The sequence below is a fragment of the Phasianus colchicus genome, chromosome 13 (genome assembly GCF_987193195.1).
Source record: "Phasianus colchicus chromosome 13, bPhaCol1.hap1.1, whole genome shotgun sequence".
NCBI classification, from domain to species: Eukaryota; Metazoa; Chordata; class Aves; order Galliformes; family Phasianidae; genus Phasianus; species Phasianus colchicus.
Window position 1 is genome coordinate 11,875,770 of NC_143448.1, and position 15,466 is coordinate 11,891,235.

The 15,466-nt window shown below is 39.0% G+C and overlaps 2 protein-coding genes across 6 annotated transcripts in view; one reads left to right on the forward strand and one right to left on the reverse strand.

Moving 5' to 3' along the window:
* The window catches only part of CDH11 (cadherin 11), a 742,884-nt gene that overhangs the window by 58,646 nt on the left and 668,772 nt on the right, over nucleotides 1–15,466 (forward strand). For all 4 annotated transcript variants that reach the window (XM_090149366.1, XM_090149361.1, XM_090149369.1 and 1 more), the window contains exon 2: nucleotides 10,130–10,186. The gene's annotated coding sequence lies outside the window, so the exon portion shown is untranslated. The remainder of the gene's footprint in view (nucleotides 1–10,129; nucleotides 10,187–15,466) is intronic.
* CDH5 (cadherin 5) overlaps nucleotides 1,476–15,466 on the reverse strand; it is a 29,015-nt gene continuing 15,024 nt past the window's right edge. For both annotated transcript variants that reach the window (XM_031615430.2, XM_090149371.1), the window contains exons 2-12: nucleotides 14,197–14,397; nucleotides 11,604–11,892; nucleotides 11,397–11,513; nucleotides 10,291–10,455; nucleotides 9,705–9,892; nucleotides 8,124–8,377; nucleotides 7,420–7,562; nucleotides 6,531–6,655; nucleotides 5,458–5,566; nucleotides 4,938–5,183; nucleotides 1,476–4,120 (exon numbers count right to left, since the gene is read on the reverse strand). In XM_031615430.2, coding sequence (XP_031471290.2) covers nucleotides 3,627–4,120; nucleotides 4,938–5,183; nucleotides 5,458–5,566; nucleotides 6,531–6,655; nucleotides 7,420–7,562; nucleotides 8,124–8,377; nucleotides 9,705–9,892; nucleotides 10,291–10,455; nucleotides 11,397–11,513; nucleotides 11,604–11,892; nucleotides 14,197–14,385 — 2,319 coding nt within the window. In that variant the 5' untranslated portion in view covers nucleotides 14,386–14,397 and the 3' untranslated portion in view covers nucleotides 1,476–3,626. The remainder of the gene's footprint in view (nucleotides 4,121–4,937; nucleotides 5,184–5,457; nucleotides 5,567–6,530; nucleotides 6,656–7,419; nucleotides 7,563–8,123; nucleotides 8,378–9,704; nucleotides 9,893–10,290; nucleotides 10,456–11,396; nucleotides 11,514–11,603; nucleotides 11,893–14,196; nucleotides 14,398–15,466) is intronic.

The window sequence follows — 15,466 nt, forward strand, 5'->3', positions numbered from 1 at the left end:
GGCTGCCGGAGCGCCGTGCCGGCCGTCAGCGCTCGTGGTGCTGCGGTGCCCGATGGACGCCGTCCGCTTCGTTCTGCCCTCTGGGGCTGCCCCGTGCAGAGCCCTGGCTTGAGAGTGCGGTACGGGTGAAGTTCAGGATTGACTGTGGAGTTGGTGAAGGGGTTAACGAGAATGAGTAAAGTCGGGCTGGAAAGCAGATGGGAGAGCCCTTGCTGGGGAGAAGGGAGAAGGAAGTGCTGCTCTCCATGAAGCTGGGTGAGCTGTGCTGCAGTGGGTCTGATGGCTCCTGCACGACACAGGTGATTTCTTCTGCTCCGGAGAGCACGTCGAGGTACACCCACAAGAGTTTATGCTTTAATCCCCACATTTATATATAAGAAAAGTAGGAAGACAAAATAGGTGTAAAAAATTTACCGTGACTCTTCAGTCCTAGCCCCACCTGAGATAGAATGGAAGGCAATATATTACTCCTGGCCAAATGTGGTGGTGAATCTGCATGTTTACTGCTGCCGTGAGCACCTGCCATGTATGGAACGTTTGCACAGGAGTGTCAGGAGTGAAACCATTTAAAACAAATACATTTATAGCCAGCACTGCTCCATGTGACTTGTTGGCCCTGTGAGCCAATGGTGCAGCCCATGCCTGGGGTCAGAGCACAGCTCAGCGCAGCCCTCACTGCAGAAAGAAAGGAAGGGAGGGGTCCATTCACTGAAGCACTGGAGCAAGAACTCCAAAACATTTTTTTTCTCTTCCTTTTATAATGAATCTGTTTTCACTTTTTGCAGTTTCATTTTTACTGCCTGCATCAGTAATGCTGGACTGTAATGAGGGAGCACCTGACACAACTCTTTTTTCTCTGAACAGCAGAAATGCTGTCTGGCTGGGCAGTGTGGCCATGCACCTGGTGTTGGCATTCAGACCACTTTTCATTGCTGCTTTGGTACATATCAAGGATTCCAGTTACAAGTCATTACTTCATAAAAATTTCTGGTGGGGTGGGAGCAAAAAACTTTATGAAATGGCATGAACTTCTCAGTGTGAATGTAATAAAATAATAATTTAAGGTACGTTTTTAGGGATAAGAGTTTAAAATGCATATTAATTAAATTAATAATGAAAATCTTTATGAAAATCTCTGCTACAAGTTGCAAGTAGCTGTTTAATCAAATTCCTTCTTTGGAAAAATGCATTTCATTATAACATAATTAGCACATCCATTTTGTTTTTAATACAACTTGTGCTAAAGCATGTTTGATGTGGAGTTTCCTTGTGGCAATTAGCAGAGAAGGAATTGAACTTTTCTCCAAGCTTTGTAATTTTTAAGTGTCACATCTGGGGAAAATCAATGGGATTATAATAGTAATCTTGGCAATATATTAGGGTAGTGATCACTGGCAGAGAGAGGAAGTGGTGAGGGTGGTCACTGTAGCACACAGCACTGTCTTCTCTGTGAAACTCACAAATGCAACAAAAATCCAAACATGAGAGTGGCTTTTATGTAGTCAGAGGAACAAAGAAAAAATACAGTACAGCAATATTAAAAGAAAATATCCAGTGCAAACGTCTTTATACAATGGAAATTGATACAGCATTCCTTAAAATAGCTTTATAAAACAAGCTTGAAAACAGCAATTACAGATAATACTATCTGGGTGATGCTTACCAAAGTACTTTATTTACTACACTAAATAGTTTCATAACTAACTTTACCTGTTGATTGCCAATACATTAATTACTGATGAAAACCCTAAATGGTAAGTAGTATTAGTTAGAATTCTTTATAATATACTAACATATGGAACCTCAATAACATACACTGTTGGCTGAATTAAGTAAAACAGTAGAAAATGGACACACATTTACAAATAAAATGAAGGCTGTCATCCTCAGATTCACTTTTTTTTATAGGGGATCTGATCCAAAGGTGATGTGATTGATGGACTGGATTCTACTTAGCTTTCACATTGTTCGTACTTGAAAATGTTAGTGATTTGAATTGTTGATGACAGTTATGTGTTTGTGACTAGCAGGTGTTTTAGTAGACAGCTTCCTATAGCTGTGCGGACTGATAAGAGACTGTATTGTCGTGCATTGCTGTCTCCTGCCACAGAAGTACTGTGGAGGAGGGAAAGGACATGAACAGATGAAAAGGAAACTAATGAGGTTCCACTACATTGTTTTAGAAAGGAAAAAAAAAAAAAAGATTTAGTATTATGTGGTTAGCTCCCAAATTTAAATAATCAAATGGCCTACACTAATACATACAGCTGTAGCACAGATTCTGCGAAACTGAGTGTTGGTGTAGTTGGGCTCTGTTCCTGCTGAAGATAACAGGAATCTGCGTTGGCAGAAGCCAGAGACAGGCTGTTGTCCTAAGAGACCCACTTCTAACAAGACGCCTTTGGCTGGGTAACATCAGACATGGGAAATTTCATTCTGTTCATGGTGTGTCTCTTCATCAGACATGAAGCTGAACACATGCTTACCGTGGGCAGAACAGTTGCCACTCCAAAACCTTACTTACATTTGTGGTTCTCCTATGCGGACAAATGTGTAGGTGTGTAGTATCCTGGTTTGGAACTCTACAATATTTTCCTAGGTGGAAAATACCCGTTTTACAGTACCTGCTTAGAAAAAAATTAAAACAGTTTCACAGTAATAAGGCCTGCCCTTTGTTTGTCCCTGAAATAATACATTTCCTTGAATAATGTTGAATAAAAAACTTACTCAACCTTTTTAGAGATCCAGAGAGACCTATGCTGCTATCCAGAAAGATTTACAGTACTGGAGTCTTGACATTCCCCCGTTGTCCACATTTCCTGCCCTGCAGGATATGTTCCATTGAGTAATACTGAGGTCCGATTTACAGAAGGAAAAAACCATTTTGCTGCTAGCTAGAGGAAATTCTCGCACTCCAGAAAGGTGCCTGAAATCATCATCAGGCTGTTAAAAATGAGAGATGAAACCAGACTATGCCTCTAAAAATCCTGTCTAATTTTATCTGCAGTAACTCATGTATGTAGTCAAAGACTATAAAGCTAGAATAATTAATAGATCGGAAAGAAGGAAAAATCTTGCCTTTTTTGAAAGTGATGGAATTGTTTCTAATATTAAGTGATAAACCATATGTTCCTTCTTTCCTCTGCTGGGTAAGCATAAGTGTGGAGTATCAATAAAGATGTTACTGTCAGGCCAGGCAGGCTGGAGATGCAGGAGGTTATAAAAACATTCTTTCCCACTGCCACCAAACCTGTTTGTTCCAGCGGGTCACCCTGAGCGTATGCTGATGAAAGCAGCACAGGATGAGAGGAATGAAGGAGAAACCAGGGACAACACCACTTCATAAGGAGAAGGATCTATTGAGGCAGGGAGAGGAGTCATATCCTATGAGACTCTGGGTCCCCTAGCAGCAATTTTGGGGAAAGAACAGAACGCTGGCAAGAAGAGCAGTGCTGGGGAAGCCAGTACTTTATTGTATGGTTTGTTTTATCCCTACCGCTATCAAGTTTTCTTGTTTGAAATCCTAATATTGCCTGGGTGAATAGCTGTGAATTCTTCCGTGGCCATTGGCAGGCTCTTGATACCTATCTGTAGTGGAAGGGAGAAAATTTATGGCTAATGTGAACTTAATACACAAAATCTTCATTCGGTTCTGATCCATACAGCTCAGCTAACATTTTAAACCTGGGTCCCCAGTCATTTAGGAAGTCATAATCAATATCTGAGTCTGAGGAGCCTGATTCCAAAGAACTGAGAGATTCTGCAATGGACTCGGCCCCTTCGTAGCCATAAATGTGAAGTGTGTCATATGGCAGCAGATCCCTGTCATTGTCAGCTTCATCCTTCTTAACCTCGATCATCATTTCCATTTCTCCAGCACCAGAAGTTGTATTTCCAGGAGGCTTTTGGACCTGTGCATATGCAGAAGGCACCACTTCTGGCTTTATTCCATTCTTGCGCACGGAGTTGAGCACAGACACATCATAGCTGGTGGTGTCCATTTCACCACCACCTTCTTCATCGTAAGTGACAAGCTGCTCGTGGATCTCTGCCACATTCCTCCTGAGACCGCTCAGATCCTTCTTGTGTCTCTTCCTTAGAAGAATTAGCAATGCAATCACTGCAAAGGAAATGTATGTGAGCAATTGTAAACAGAGAAGTAACAAAGTAAAACAAATTGCATGTTAGACACATTGCATAACAAACATGCATTTTGGGGCTTTTTCCAAGGTTTTTTTAGATATTTATTTATTTATTTTTAAAACTCAAAATACTGCTGATTTGTAGGATTTGTACATTCTCAAAGCAACTCTCTGTGAGGATTTCACAACTGACTTTGGAGCTGGCATCACAGGTGCAAATGCACAGTGTTGCAGGTGCACTGAAGGGTTCTATCGATGGCTGCCTCGAGGTGGTACATACATATTTAGTGCCAGGCATCAAATGCTGTTTGTGTGGTAGCTGCAAAGGAGGCTTATTCTCAAGCAATACAAGAATGTTGCCCAGTCTATGATAGGTTCCAAATAAAACAAATAGGTACTGTCCTTCTCACTTACAGAATTATGTGTATATGTTCACTGTACTGCTTAAAGGGTTTCCAGAGTAGTTCAGCCTTTGGAAACAGGAATACTGTTGTTATTGCCTCAGTACAGTTTTCCTTTTTATAGCTGCACGTGAGCCTAGTAACACTAAATCAAGTGCATTATGCATACAGGCAGTGACCATTCCAATGAGCCAGTCTTTCCAATAGAGTGAGCATGCTTGTAGTTGGCACTACACTAACAGGCCAAATAGAGCAAGTGGAATGAATCAAATAGAGTTTTTCTGCCGTCATGACTATTTTATAGCCACAAAGCTTTTCTGGACCTCAGTTAAGAAAAAAAAGGAAAAATTAATTCCCACACCTTGAAGAACATTACCACAGTCCGATAACTTACCAATGATAGTGAAGATACAGATAAAAATTGCGACCAGTGCTTGTATACTAACTCCAACTTGTTTAGTTCTTTCCTCACAAAAAGTGAAGTCGCCTTTTTCATTGCACTTGCAGACACTGATAACAAGAGTGTTTGTGCTGCTGAGGTCGGGATCGCCGTTGTCTGAGATGATGACAGGCAGGTAGTGGATTTTGGCAAGTTCACGATTAAACTGTCCATACTTGACAGTGATATTAGCTGTGTTATCTGGAAGAAGTAACGATAGCTAATTAAGTGATAATTGCTACCTGATTTTCCTTATAGATTATAAGTCATTGATACACCTTTGCCTTTGACAGAGCATGCCTTTGGGGAGCCCAGTGAAGCTTGGGTGACAACATTTTTTTCAGTAGGTTAAGCCTTTCAAAATATCTGCTTAGCTCTGGTGGCCCCATTGTAGACCTTTGCTACAGCCTTCCTCCCCCTTGAGCTGCTGTCTCGCTGTGGCTGTCTGAGAAAATGCATTTCAGGGATACACTACCGTAGTTCTCAATCAAGGAGAAGTTGCTGTCTTCTGTGGTTAGGGAGTATCTGAAGAAACCTCTAGGTGATATTTCATCCTTGTCAGTAGCTGAAATCCTGATGATTACCTATAAAGGTAAGATGGGAGAAGTCATAAATTCCAGTATACATTGTGTGATAAAAACGCTTGCAGTATATAAGTTAGTGCTGAGCTGTGTATCCAGTATAACCCTTCAGCAAAGGGCAGAGCAAAGATATCTTGAGATGTTTCTCTTCCAGTTCTTATAGGGCAAGTAATTTCCACATAGCTCTCCAAAACGAGTTGTTTTCTCTTTCATTCAGAGATAGGAAACGAAAGATGAAATCGTGTCATTAAAACATGAAAAAGTCTTATGCTCAGATGTATGTGTATTGAATGTTCATTTAGTTACCGAAATATTCTAGTTACCTAAATGTTTATTTATTTAGTTAAATATTTAATTACCTAAATAAATACTCTTTCAAGTATTTAACTTATTTAAAAAATGAGGCTCATTCACTGAATGCCATTGAGACTGCCACTCCTCAGTGACCTGATTTTTTGAAAACCTCAAGCTAAGACACATTAGATGTATAAAGTATAAAAAACGTGTACGATTATGTCCCAAAGGTAATTTAAAAATTATGTGAAAGGTGAAATAATTCCTTGCGTGTTCTAACAGATGATTTCATCAAATTCCAGTCTGTGAAAAAATCTCTTAATTAATCTATCATTATATATATAGGCTATGCTAGTATTTACTTGCATACTTGCATTTGAGGTCAAACATCTAAGCCTACAAGTATTGCTAGTAGTGCATGCAGGTGCTCTCATCAATAAATACTATAGTAATGTCACAATTAGCAATGTTTCTCTTACTAACTTTTGATTTCTTGGAATTACTAACTTTTGCTATGCAAAGTTGCTTTACTTTGCAGTCTAATTGCTAATGCCCAGAGTACATACTGTACATGCTTAGAAGCATACATAATGTATAACTTAAAAGCCCATAGGGAGGGGAACTGTGCAGCCAGCCCATATGCACTTAAGGAAGAACCTTCCTCCTGCCTTACCTTCCCTGGTGCAGCATTTTCACACACTCTGGGTTCCTCAGGATAAACGAGTTCTGGAGCATTATCATTTTCATCGATGACAATGACGTGAACTTGTGCGTGTGATTCTCTGTCAGAAAGACGGCCTGAAATGACAGCAATGGCAACGCACTGGCTGGAGTCTAGGTGCTGTAAAGCCCTTACCATGGATTGTGCCCACCTCTGTGACTCTCACATGCCAAATATGAGGAACTTGTAGCTCCATCACTCATTTAAGCTTTTCCTCTGACAGACTCAGATGTTTTTCTCAATACTCTCATAGTGGGCTAAGCCATGAAGAACTATGAAGAAGAAAATGACAATACATTATGGCTCCCAGATTCTTCATTTTCTGTGACTGTGGTGTCCCTTGTTCCCTGGCCCTAAGGCCACAGGCACATTCAATATCCTTCACTTTGCAGAAGAGTCCGACCTCTTCCAATCCAACTGGGAACTGCCCCAGCCCACCCTTCTTCCTAAACCCAGTAGAGCCATGCATAAATGTCTGGGGAGCTTGATGGGCATGTTTTGTAGCTCTGTGTGAGTGCGAAAATTGGCTGTAATACTTCTGCTCCAAATACAGGTTCCTGCCTGTTCCCCAAGCTTCTTCCTCTCCTCGTGCCTCTGTCATTCTTTTAGAGAAGCTGAAAGCATTTCTGTGATAGCAAGGGGCCAAGTCTTCAAAGTGTTTGATCTATTTGTAGGTACTCATCTGATTTGGAAGATTGCTGTGCAAACCCTGCAAGCATCCATTTCATTCTTAGCTTAGTGGAAAGAAGCTGTCAGGTTGTGGTTTCCTTCCTGATAAGGCGCAGTCCAGCTGTAAGGTCACCCACTGATTTCTTTCAAGTAAGGAAATGATAGCACTTACCATCCTCCAAGATTTCCTGGGCTGCCACACTGATGTTGTATGAGGAGCTGAATTCTCTATCTAGGGGCTTAGGAAGCTGAATAATTCCAGTATCAGATACTCTAACATAGTCTCCATTAGGACTAGCTCTTCGTCGAACAAATCTGTTTTATTTAAAAAGAGATGCATCAATACAAGAGTTACAGTATTGTGTTTCACTTCAGTTCTTCATAGGAAAAGGCCAGAGAGTAGTTGTATAAAAAATTACATTGATATCATGACCAGGGAGCCTCAGAACATTGCCCTAAATTTATGCAAGCTGTGAGAGCACAACATATCCATCTGCGAGGTTCCCAGATTATTGGCTTTCACTGTTTAAGAAGTCTATTTTCTTTACCTTACAAAGCACACACTCAAGAAAGTTGTTAAAATAAAAATTTTAACAGCAGATTATTATAACTATGTAAAGATATCCAGGATTGTGTATTTTCCCATACATGTACAGATGTTTTATTAATGAGTTTATGTGTATAAGTAACGTGTTCATGTTTGTTGGTTGTTGTATATATCCGTAGCTGCAGTGGCTGAAAAGTCAGATTGGATTTTTCTTTTGCTTGCAAATGTCTGAAAAATAAGGTCAGTGTCTCAATACTTCATCAAATTCTTGGAATCATTAGCAAATTCTCTACTTAAAAACAGAACCACTAAAGCTGGTGTTGTGTTACCTGATCTTCCGTTTAGCTGCGTCGGGGTCGTATGCCCAAACAGAGCCAAGTGTTTTTATTTCAGGATCATTCTCCCGTACTTTGAATTCATATGGTAGTTTGGTGAAGACAGGAGGCTCATCTACATCGGTAACTTCAATGGTAATTGTTGAAATGCTCTTGGAGCCACCGGGTTTGTAGTAGGCAGGGTTAACGTTGTGATCTGTTGCTTCAATGTCAAACCTGTACTCTGATACTTTCTCGAAGTCCAGGGGCTAGAAGAAAGACAAACATAGATATTCTTCTTTGGTGGCTGGGTAAAACTTGCATTAGCTAACTATGCAAATTAAAGCTTTGTGTAGTAATTTTTGCTGGAAAATACTAGCAAATTGCACTTTGACTAGACTCTGGGGGAAGCATATCCAAGCTGAACTTCTCTTTCTCAAATGGAATGGCTGCACCTCAGGTTTTGAACAGATTCATGCTATCTGCTGTCATGTGTTTCAAAGCTTGGATCCCTGTTCCCTATCACCCAAGATTATCAATGCATTGTGAAATATGCTGTAGGTAATCACGGTGACTGTATTTTTGTTTGAGTGGACATTGTACATGGAAATGACAGTGCTTATTTCTCAGTTGAAATTGCACCTCACCTGACTGTATATGTAGAACTCCGTTGTACATGCGTGCCTGAAGTGTGTTGTGAGTTACTGAGGCAAACTTTGTCCACTGCCTGGTGAAGGCTGGGCTGTCTCTGCCTCAGGCAATGTGTGTGAGATCTCTGCTGCTGCTGCTGCTGCTGCTGCTGCTCTTTGGCACAGGCTGATAGCATCACGTGCCTCATGCCCTGAGGTAAGGGTGGGCTTGTGTTTGGTGATGGAAAGATGCTGGCACACAGGGTGGCCATTGCTGAAGGCTTTACAGGTCTCAGGATATTTGTTGCTTTTTTCTATACAGAAATTTCCCTTCTTAATAGTATTTCCAGTACTGATAGCTACATAAAGATGCTTGGAAGTTAAAAAACCCCATACATTCGTGTCAATCTGAGTATTACAGTAATTTATAGTCCTCTGTCCTTTTTTTTCACCATAAATCAATGAAATCAATGAACCTTTGGCTTGGAAGTGCTCCACATAGTGCAGGAATGTTCCTTGGTAAAAATTAAGTAGGTTTGAGAATTAAAAAACAAAGAACAAACCATAAGAGAGGCTTGGGAGAGCCTGGGTCCTCTTAAGTTAGTTACCAGGAAGTAGTGGGGAAGCTTTCAACACTCAGAGGTGAGACAGGGAAGGAGGCTGTGCTCAAGAGGGAGCAATGCTAGATGGCAAAGTGCACTTCTCCATGTAGCCTGCACATCTGGCATAATCCCCATTGCACTCTGCAGCAATCACAGATTTTCCCAGTTTTGGCAGGTGAAATGGGCTGGTAAATCACCTGCTCTCCTCACAGGGCTTACAGAATGAGGTTTTCAGGTTGAATACCTTTTGTGCTGTGGCTTTCAGGCATTTCCATTTTTTCCTGCTGCCAGTCCCACACTGAATCAAACACTTGTTAAACATGGCAAAACAAAATCATATCTTTCTTTGTTACTGGGAGAAGTACCTTCTTTGGTCTAATGATCCCTTCATTGGTGAATGGATTTGCTACAATTTCAAAGGTGTCCCTGTAATCTCCTCTGACAAAACTGTATTTTGTATGTCGGTGTTGTGGTTCATCAATATCTTCAACTTCGACTCGGCCAACTTCTCCTCCTACTGAAACGTTTTCAGGAACTTTAAAGTGAAATGATGCTGTTTAAAAAAAATCAACAAACATGCTATAATGACGGTGCACATGGAAGTTAGAACTTACATACAATTTTTTCTTAGTTTATAGACATGCATACACAGAATAATTGAGAATTCAGTGTTATTAATCTCTACAGAAAGCACTTCAATGTTGTTTTTTTTAAAAAATTACTTCTTGAAATTGTCAGGTTTCTTCATAAAGTTACCAAAGTTAATCCTGATTTTTACTTTCTGCTCTAGATACGCTCCAACCAGGACATGAGGGTAGTGCTGAAATGCAGAAAGCCGTCTGAATACGTAAGATACTTTTGTTCACTTTTAAGAACAATTGAATCGTGATGCCTAATGTAAATTTCTTTTTTTCATGTCAATCTTTGATTTCCAAATGATACTTCACTTACGGTGCTTGAATACTGGGAAGTTGTCATTGATGTCTGTTAACCTGATAATGACTGTAGCTGTGCTTGACTCCCCAGTAAGCCCGAGAGCATCTTTTGCTTTAACAATAATTTCATATGTTGATTGATTCTCTCTGTCCAAATCTGCTCTGGCTGTGGAAATCACACCTTAAAAAAATAATATTGAATATGATTAGATTTTGTAACATTTCCGCATCTCTTAATTTTGAAAGCAAGTTTTTACCTTATGCCACACATTCAGCTTCAAGTAGCAGCTTTACAGTTATATTTTTCTAAGGCAAAAACGATTAGAAATCTTTCCATATAATAAAATATTTGGGAGATTTTGTACACTACATTTCTTTAAACTTATCTTTGCTGCTCAGAAACCAGCTGATAATGTCTAAGCTTGGTCACTACAGCATCTGGAGTGTATGTCTGATCACTTTCTTATCTGCTTTAGTTGCTCTAGAGAACCAGCTTACAAGAGATGATGAGTTTATTTTTATATCTGGACAAACTTTAAACAAAAAAAGTTTAGGAAAGCAAAGCTTTGAGTTATTGACTAGAAACCAGAAACAGACTTTTAAAATTAGCCTAATAAAATGCAGTTTGTATGTACTGACTTGCTCCAGGTCTATGCTAACTTGAGAAGTGGATAACCCATCCTTCCTGTGCCAAGTCTGGAAAACTGTAGGGAACTTTCTTGGTTTGTAATCACCATCTACTCTTCGCTTTTTAAGAATTTTTGTCAATTATTCTTCAGGAATGCTGTTTCTTAATGTATTCCTCTTTTTCTGTTTGGTCAATGGAATGATATCCATGCTAAACTGAAAACATAGACTTAAATTGGCTCCTACTTGGTCTTTTAATCAGTAGGAACAGCCTGACCTGTCATTTACCTCGTGATACCTAAAATCCTGACTTTACTGGTTCATTTTCAGATGTAGACAGTGACACTGCGTTAGTGTGAATGAAAAATCTTTCCAAATTACAGTCGAAAGTAAATTTTTGGCTTAATATCTCCCTTGTCCAGAAAGAAAATGGCTTAAAATTGGATTTTCTTGTAAGCATAAGGTCAACATTTGCCACTTGCATATCTGACCTACCAGAGTCATCAACTGTGAAATATTCATTTCCTTTAATGATCTGGTAGGTAACGGTGGCATGACCTGCAACTGTTGGGTCATCAGCATCTTCAGCTGTCACTTTCGTAACTGAGGTTCCTAGAAAAGGATTATCAAACAGCACATTTAGTATAAATTTTGCTTTTTAGCCAATGAAAGGATGGAAAATAAGTAATGGAAGAACCTTACCTAGTCGTGACATTTCTGGGACAGATCCATTGAATACCTTTTGTACAAAAATGGGAGCGTTGTCATTAATATCATAAACCTTGATAATAAATTTAGATGGTGGTTCCAGTGATCGGTTGTTTCTTCTGTCAATAATGTGCGCTGTCAGCTCATACTCTGCCTTCTTTTCTCTGTCCAGCCTCTCAAAAGCATATATGTCGCCGTCGTACCCTTGCACTTTAAAGATGGTGTTGGCAGATTCACCTTCAATAATGTACATAGCATTCTTGTTCCCTGCACTCGATGTCAGCTAGAAAGTATAATTCAAAGAGAAAAAAGTGAGCTGTGGCTTCTGAATGCAAAACAGTTTCTACCAGAAGATACACACAAACATGACCTCTTATTCAGACTCAGTTTGAAACTGTTGGGAATTTTTTTAATGACAGCTGGCATATTACTGGACAAAACAGCAGTGCAGCAACAGCCATCCAGAGTTATAGGATGAAACTTGCGTCCAGACTGAAACCCGCTTGCTTATATATCAAGTAGGTTTTATTTTAAGGTTATGAGTCACATTTCCTGAAGATATAAATTGTTTGTTCAGTTACAGTTAAAAATCGTCAGCCTCATTGTGTCAAAAATACAGGTACCACTACTTTGAGCTACACTTGTTTGCAAATAATCTTCGGAATTTAACTGAATTCCAAGTGGAATTTTGCTTGGACTTCACAGAATTACAGAAACAAATCTTTATTTGCAGCTACTGACAAACATTGTTTAGCATTTTTCTCCATTGTTTGCCATTTAGCAGAATTCCTGCCATAGCTGTCAGCTTTCTTGTTTAGTCACATGCTATTTCTTCATAGTCAGTCCTTAGACTCATGCTTATGACAGTGAGATTAAGTTTTCACCCCGCAGTTTCAAATTTAAGGTTGTATTCTATGAAAAAAGGGTGGGGTAAAAGGAATAAACATGAATCTGTTTTTATATGTAATTTAATCCAATCCCAAATGGTTTTGTACATTATTATTTTTTTAATCTGGGCATAATTTGACGATTCTTACCTATCTACACTCCTCTAAGAACACTGCTAGAAAGTTTAAACCACAATTTTCTGTGCACTATATTGGCATTCTTGTTTCAGCAAGCTATTTATCAATAATTGTTGGGTTTGACCAAGATTTTCTAGTCTTTTGTTACTGACGTTATCTTAAATTGCAGCTGTCTGGTATTTAGGATTTGATTTATCCTGTAGTTGTCATTTACTGTTGAACATTCTTTTCCTTTATGTTTTCTATTTTGAAATGTACTATTAAAATTCTCTTTCCTCGTTCCACACACTTAATCATGCTTCTAACTGCTGGTGCTGCTGAACAACAGCTTGCGACTCCGGAGATGTAACAGCAGGAAGAATCTCACCCTTGTCTCAAAGATAGTACAGCCTGTGCCTCCTTTCTTAATTTTTACTTACTTATTTGGTGTGAAAGGTACAGCTTCCAAGATTGCCTAAAATCTAAGGATGAACATGCAAAAGGAAGCCTCCAAGATCATCAAAGATAAAATCCAGACTTATCAGCATATTCCTGCAGCTGTCACTCTGTTTGGCCATGCTGATGCTGTGGCCTTTTAAAAGCATTTATCAAGTGTTCAATCCTGTACATGCAATGCACTGAACAAAGACATTGCAAAAGTAATCAGACACATTCCACTTTTGAAAGACAACAGAGCACAGTACAAAGTGAATTACTCTTATTTAGGACAGCACCAGGAATAAAAGCGTTCTCCTCGATCTGCTGCTGAATTGGTCTGAAATGAAACAGAGATATCCTGCTGTAGCTGAGTACCCGGTGGCCTCTTTTCTCTCTCTTGTGCTTTCTGCCAGTGAGCAGCACTGATCCAGAAAGGTCTGTTTCACTTTACCATAACAGCCTTGACAGATGCTGATTGTTGTACATGGAAGGAAAATGTAGAACTGCATTTATCTGAGAAGTGTCAAAGTAGTTCAGTTTGAAAGACTAGACTGGGAGAACTTTGTCTGGGTGATGTGCAGTTAATCACAGGATTTTATGAGCACTGCCCTGAAGAAAATGAGTTTGCAGTCAGGTCAATGCTTGTTATTACTTTCAAAAATTGTTTTCCTTCACTTTGTGAAACAAATTTTTTGATTGTGTAACAGTGCTCCTAAACAGCACTTTACTTCTGTGTTTGTGCTGAGGGATGTAAGCTATATGTTCTTTAATACGTATGTTTTTATTAGCTGATCTCCCAGGTTTTTGAAAGAGCTACCAGAAAAACATTGACATACATCAGCTGCCAGACCTTCTTCCTAACTCTGCACCTGCATGCAATGTAGTTGTTTCTTCACTGCAGATGCTCCATGCTTGCCACTCTCTAAAATTTATCTATATACTTCAAAAGAATTAGAATTCCTTTGATGCTGTTCTTGATTCACTCTGCACTCATTTTAGGATTGTGATGTTAGTCCATCAGTCCCATTTCTATTTCCTGTTTTTTCAACGTTAATTCTGCTAAACTGCAAGCAAGTAATGCTTCTCAGGATACTCATTTGCTGTCTGCATTTCCAGTCATTCACTGCTAAGAGACTGCTGTTTACCTTGCCAACATGATGTGGTAATGGAGAATCAATCTCTTCTCTGATATGCATTCGGTTCCATATCCAATCTCTTTTAAGTCGTTTATGACTGGTATTGTTTGAAGAAAAGTTTTGTTTTGTTTTCTGATTTTCTTTATAAGAGAATGCTGGAGCCAAGAACAGTGAGAAAAGCAGAATAAGCTTCTTCATCTTCTTCTGAGCCTAGGAAGTAATTCAAAGCACGAGAACCATGTAAATAACAACAGAATCAGATTCATCAGAGAAAGCGTGCATGGAAGAGCAAACTGAATTTCCTTCTAGAGGAAAGTTTGATTACTTTCTGTATTTCTTTCAATCTGCCTTAGAATCAGAAATTGAAATGTCAGGCACAAAATCTTTCACAACACAAAACAGCTTCAACCAGATGATTCGGCAACTGTAAAAAGCACTTAAAAAATTGAATAAGTAAAAAATGCAAGTTTTTAAAGCTATCATAAAACTCAGCATCCTTTTGAGCTACCATAGTTCATCTGAAGAGAACTTTCAGTAACAAAGGTGACCCTTTGTGCATTTCAGAAAATTTAGTTTGGCTACTGCTCATAGCCTGTGGGAGAGAGCTGCCCTGGGAAGCAACACCAGGGCTGAGCTAGATCAAAGTTTATGTTAACTCAACTTGAAATGAAACGTTAGAGTTTGACAAACTGAAATGCAATGTTTTGACATGACCTGACACAAAACATGCTGTAGTCAATATCTTCATATAGAAACTATTGATTTAAAATAAAACTTTTTTTTTGTTGATGGAAAAAATGATTGATATGAAAATTTCAATCTATTCCAAGTTCAATGTAGCAAATTATCTTTCTCAGAGAGCTTGTTTATTGCATCAATTTCTTGTGTCTTAAAGTGCGTGGAGGCACAAATAAAGCTCATTTATCCCTTATTCTTAGATTTTAGCACATACAAAAGAGTAATTCATAAAATTACTTTCAGGCAAAACTCTTTTTTTACAGCGTAAGTTAATATTAGCAAACTTTAGGCCTGGTTATCAGATTGAGTTCATTTCATATAGAAAAGCTGATTCATTTTTCCACTAAATTTTCCCTTTGCAAAGTAAAGCACTGTCATGGAACTTAAACACTTCAATAATCAGACATTAACTTACACATAAAGGACTTCCCATTACCTTTTAGGAGCTGTCAGTACATACATCAAAAGTAAAAGTTAATTGTGATAGAGAAGTTGAAGCCACGCTGTTAGATATTAGATTAAATTAATATCTTTGGCATGA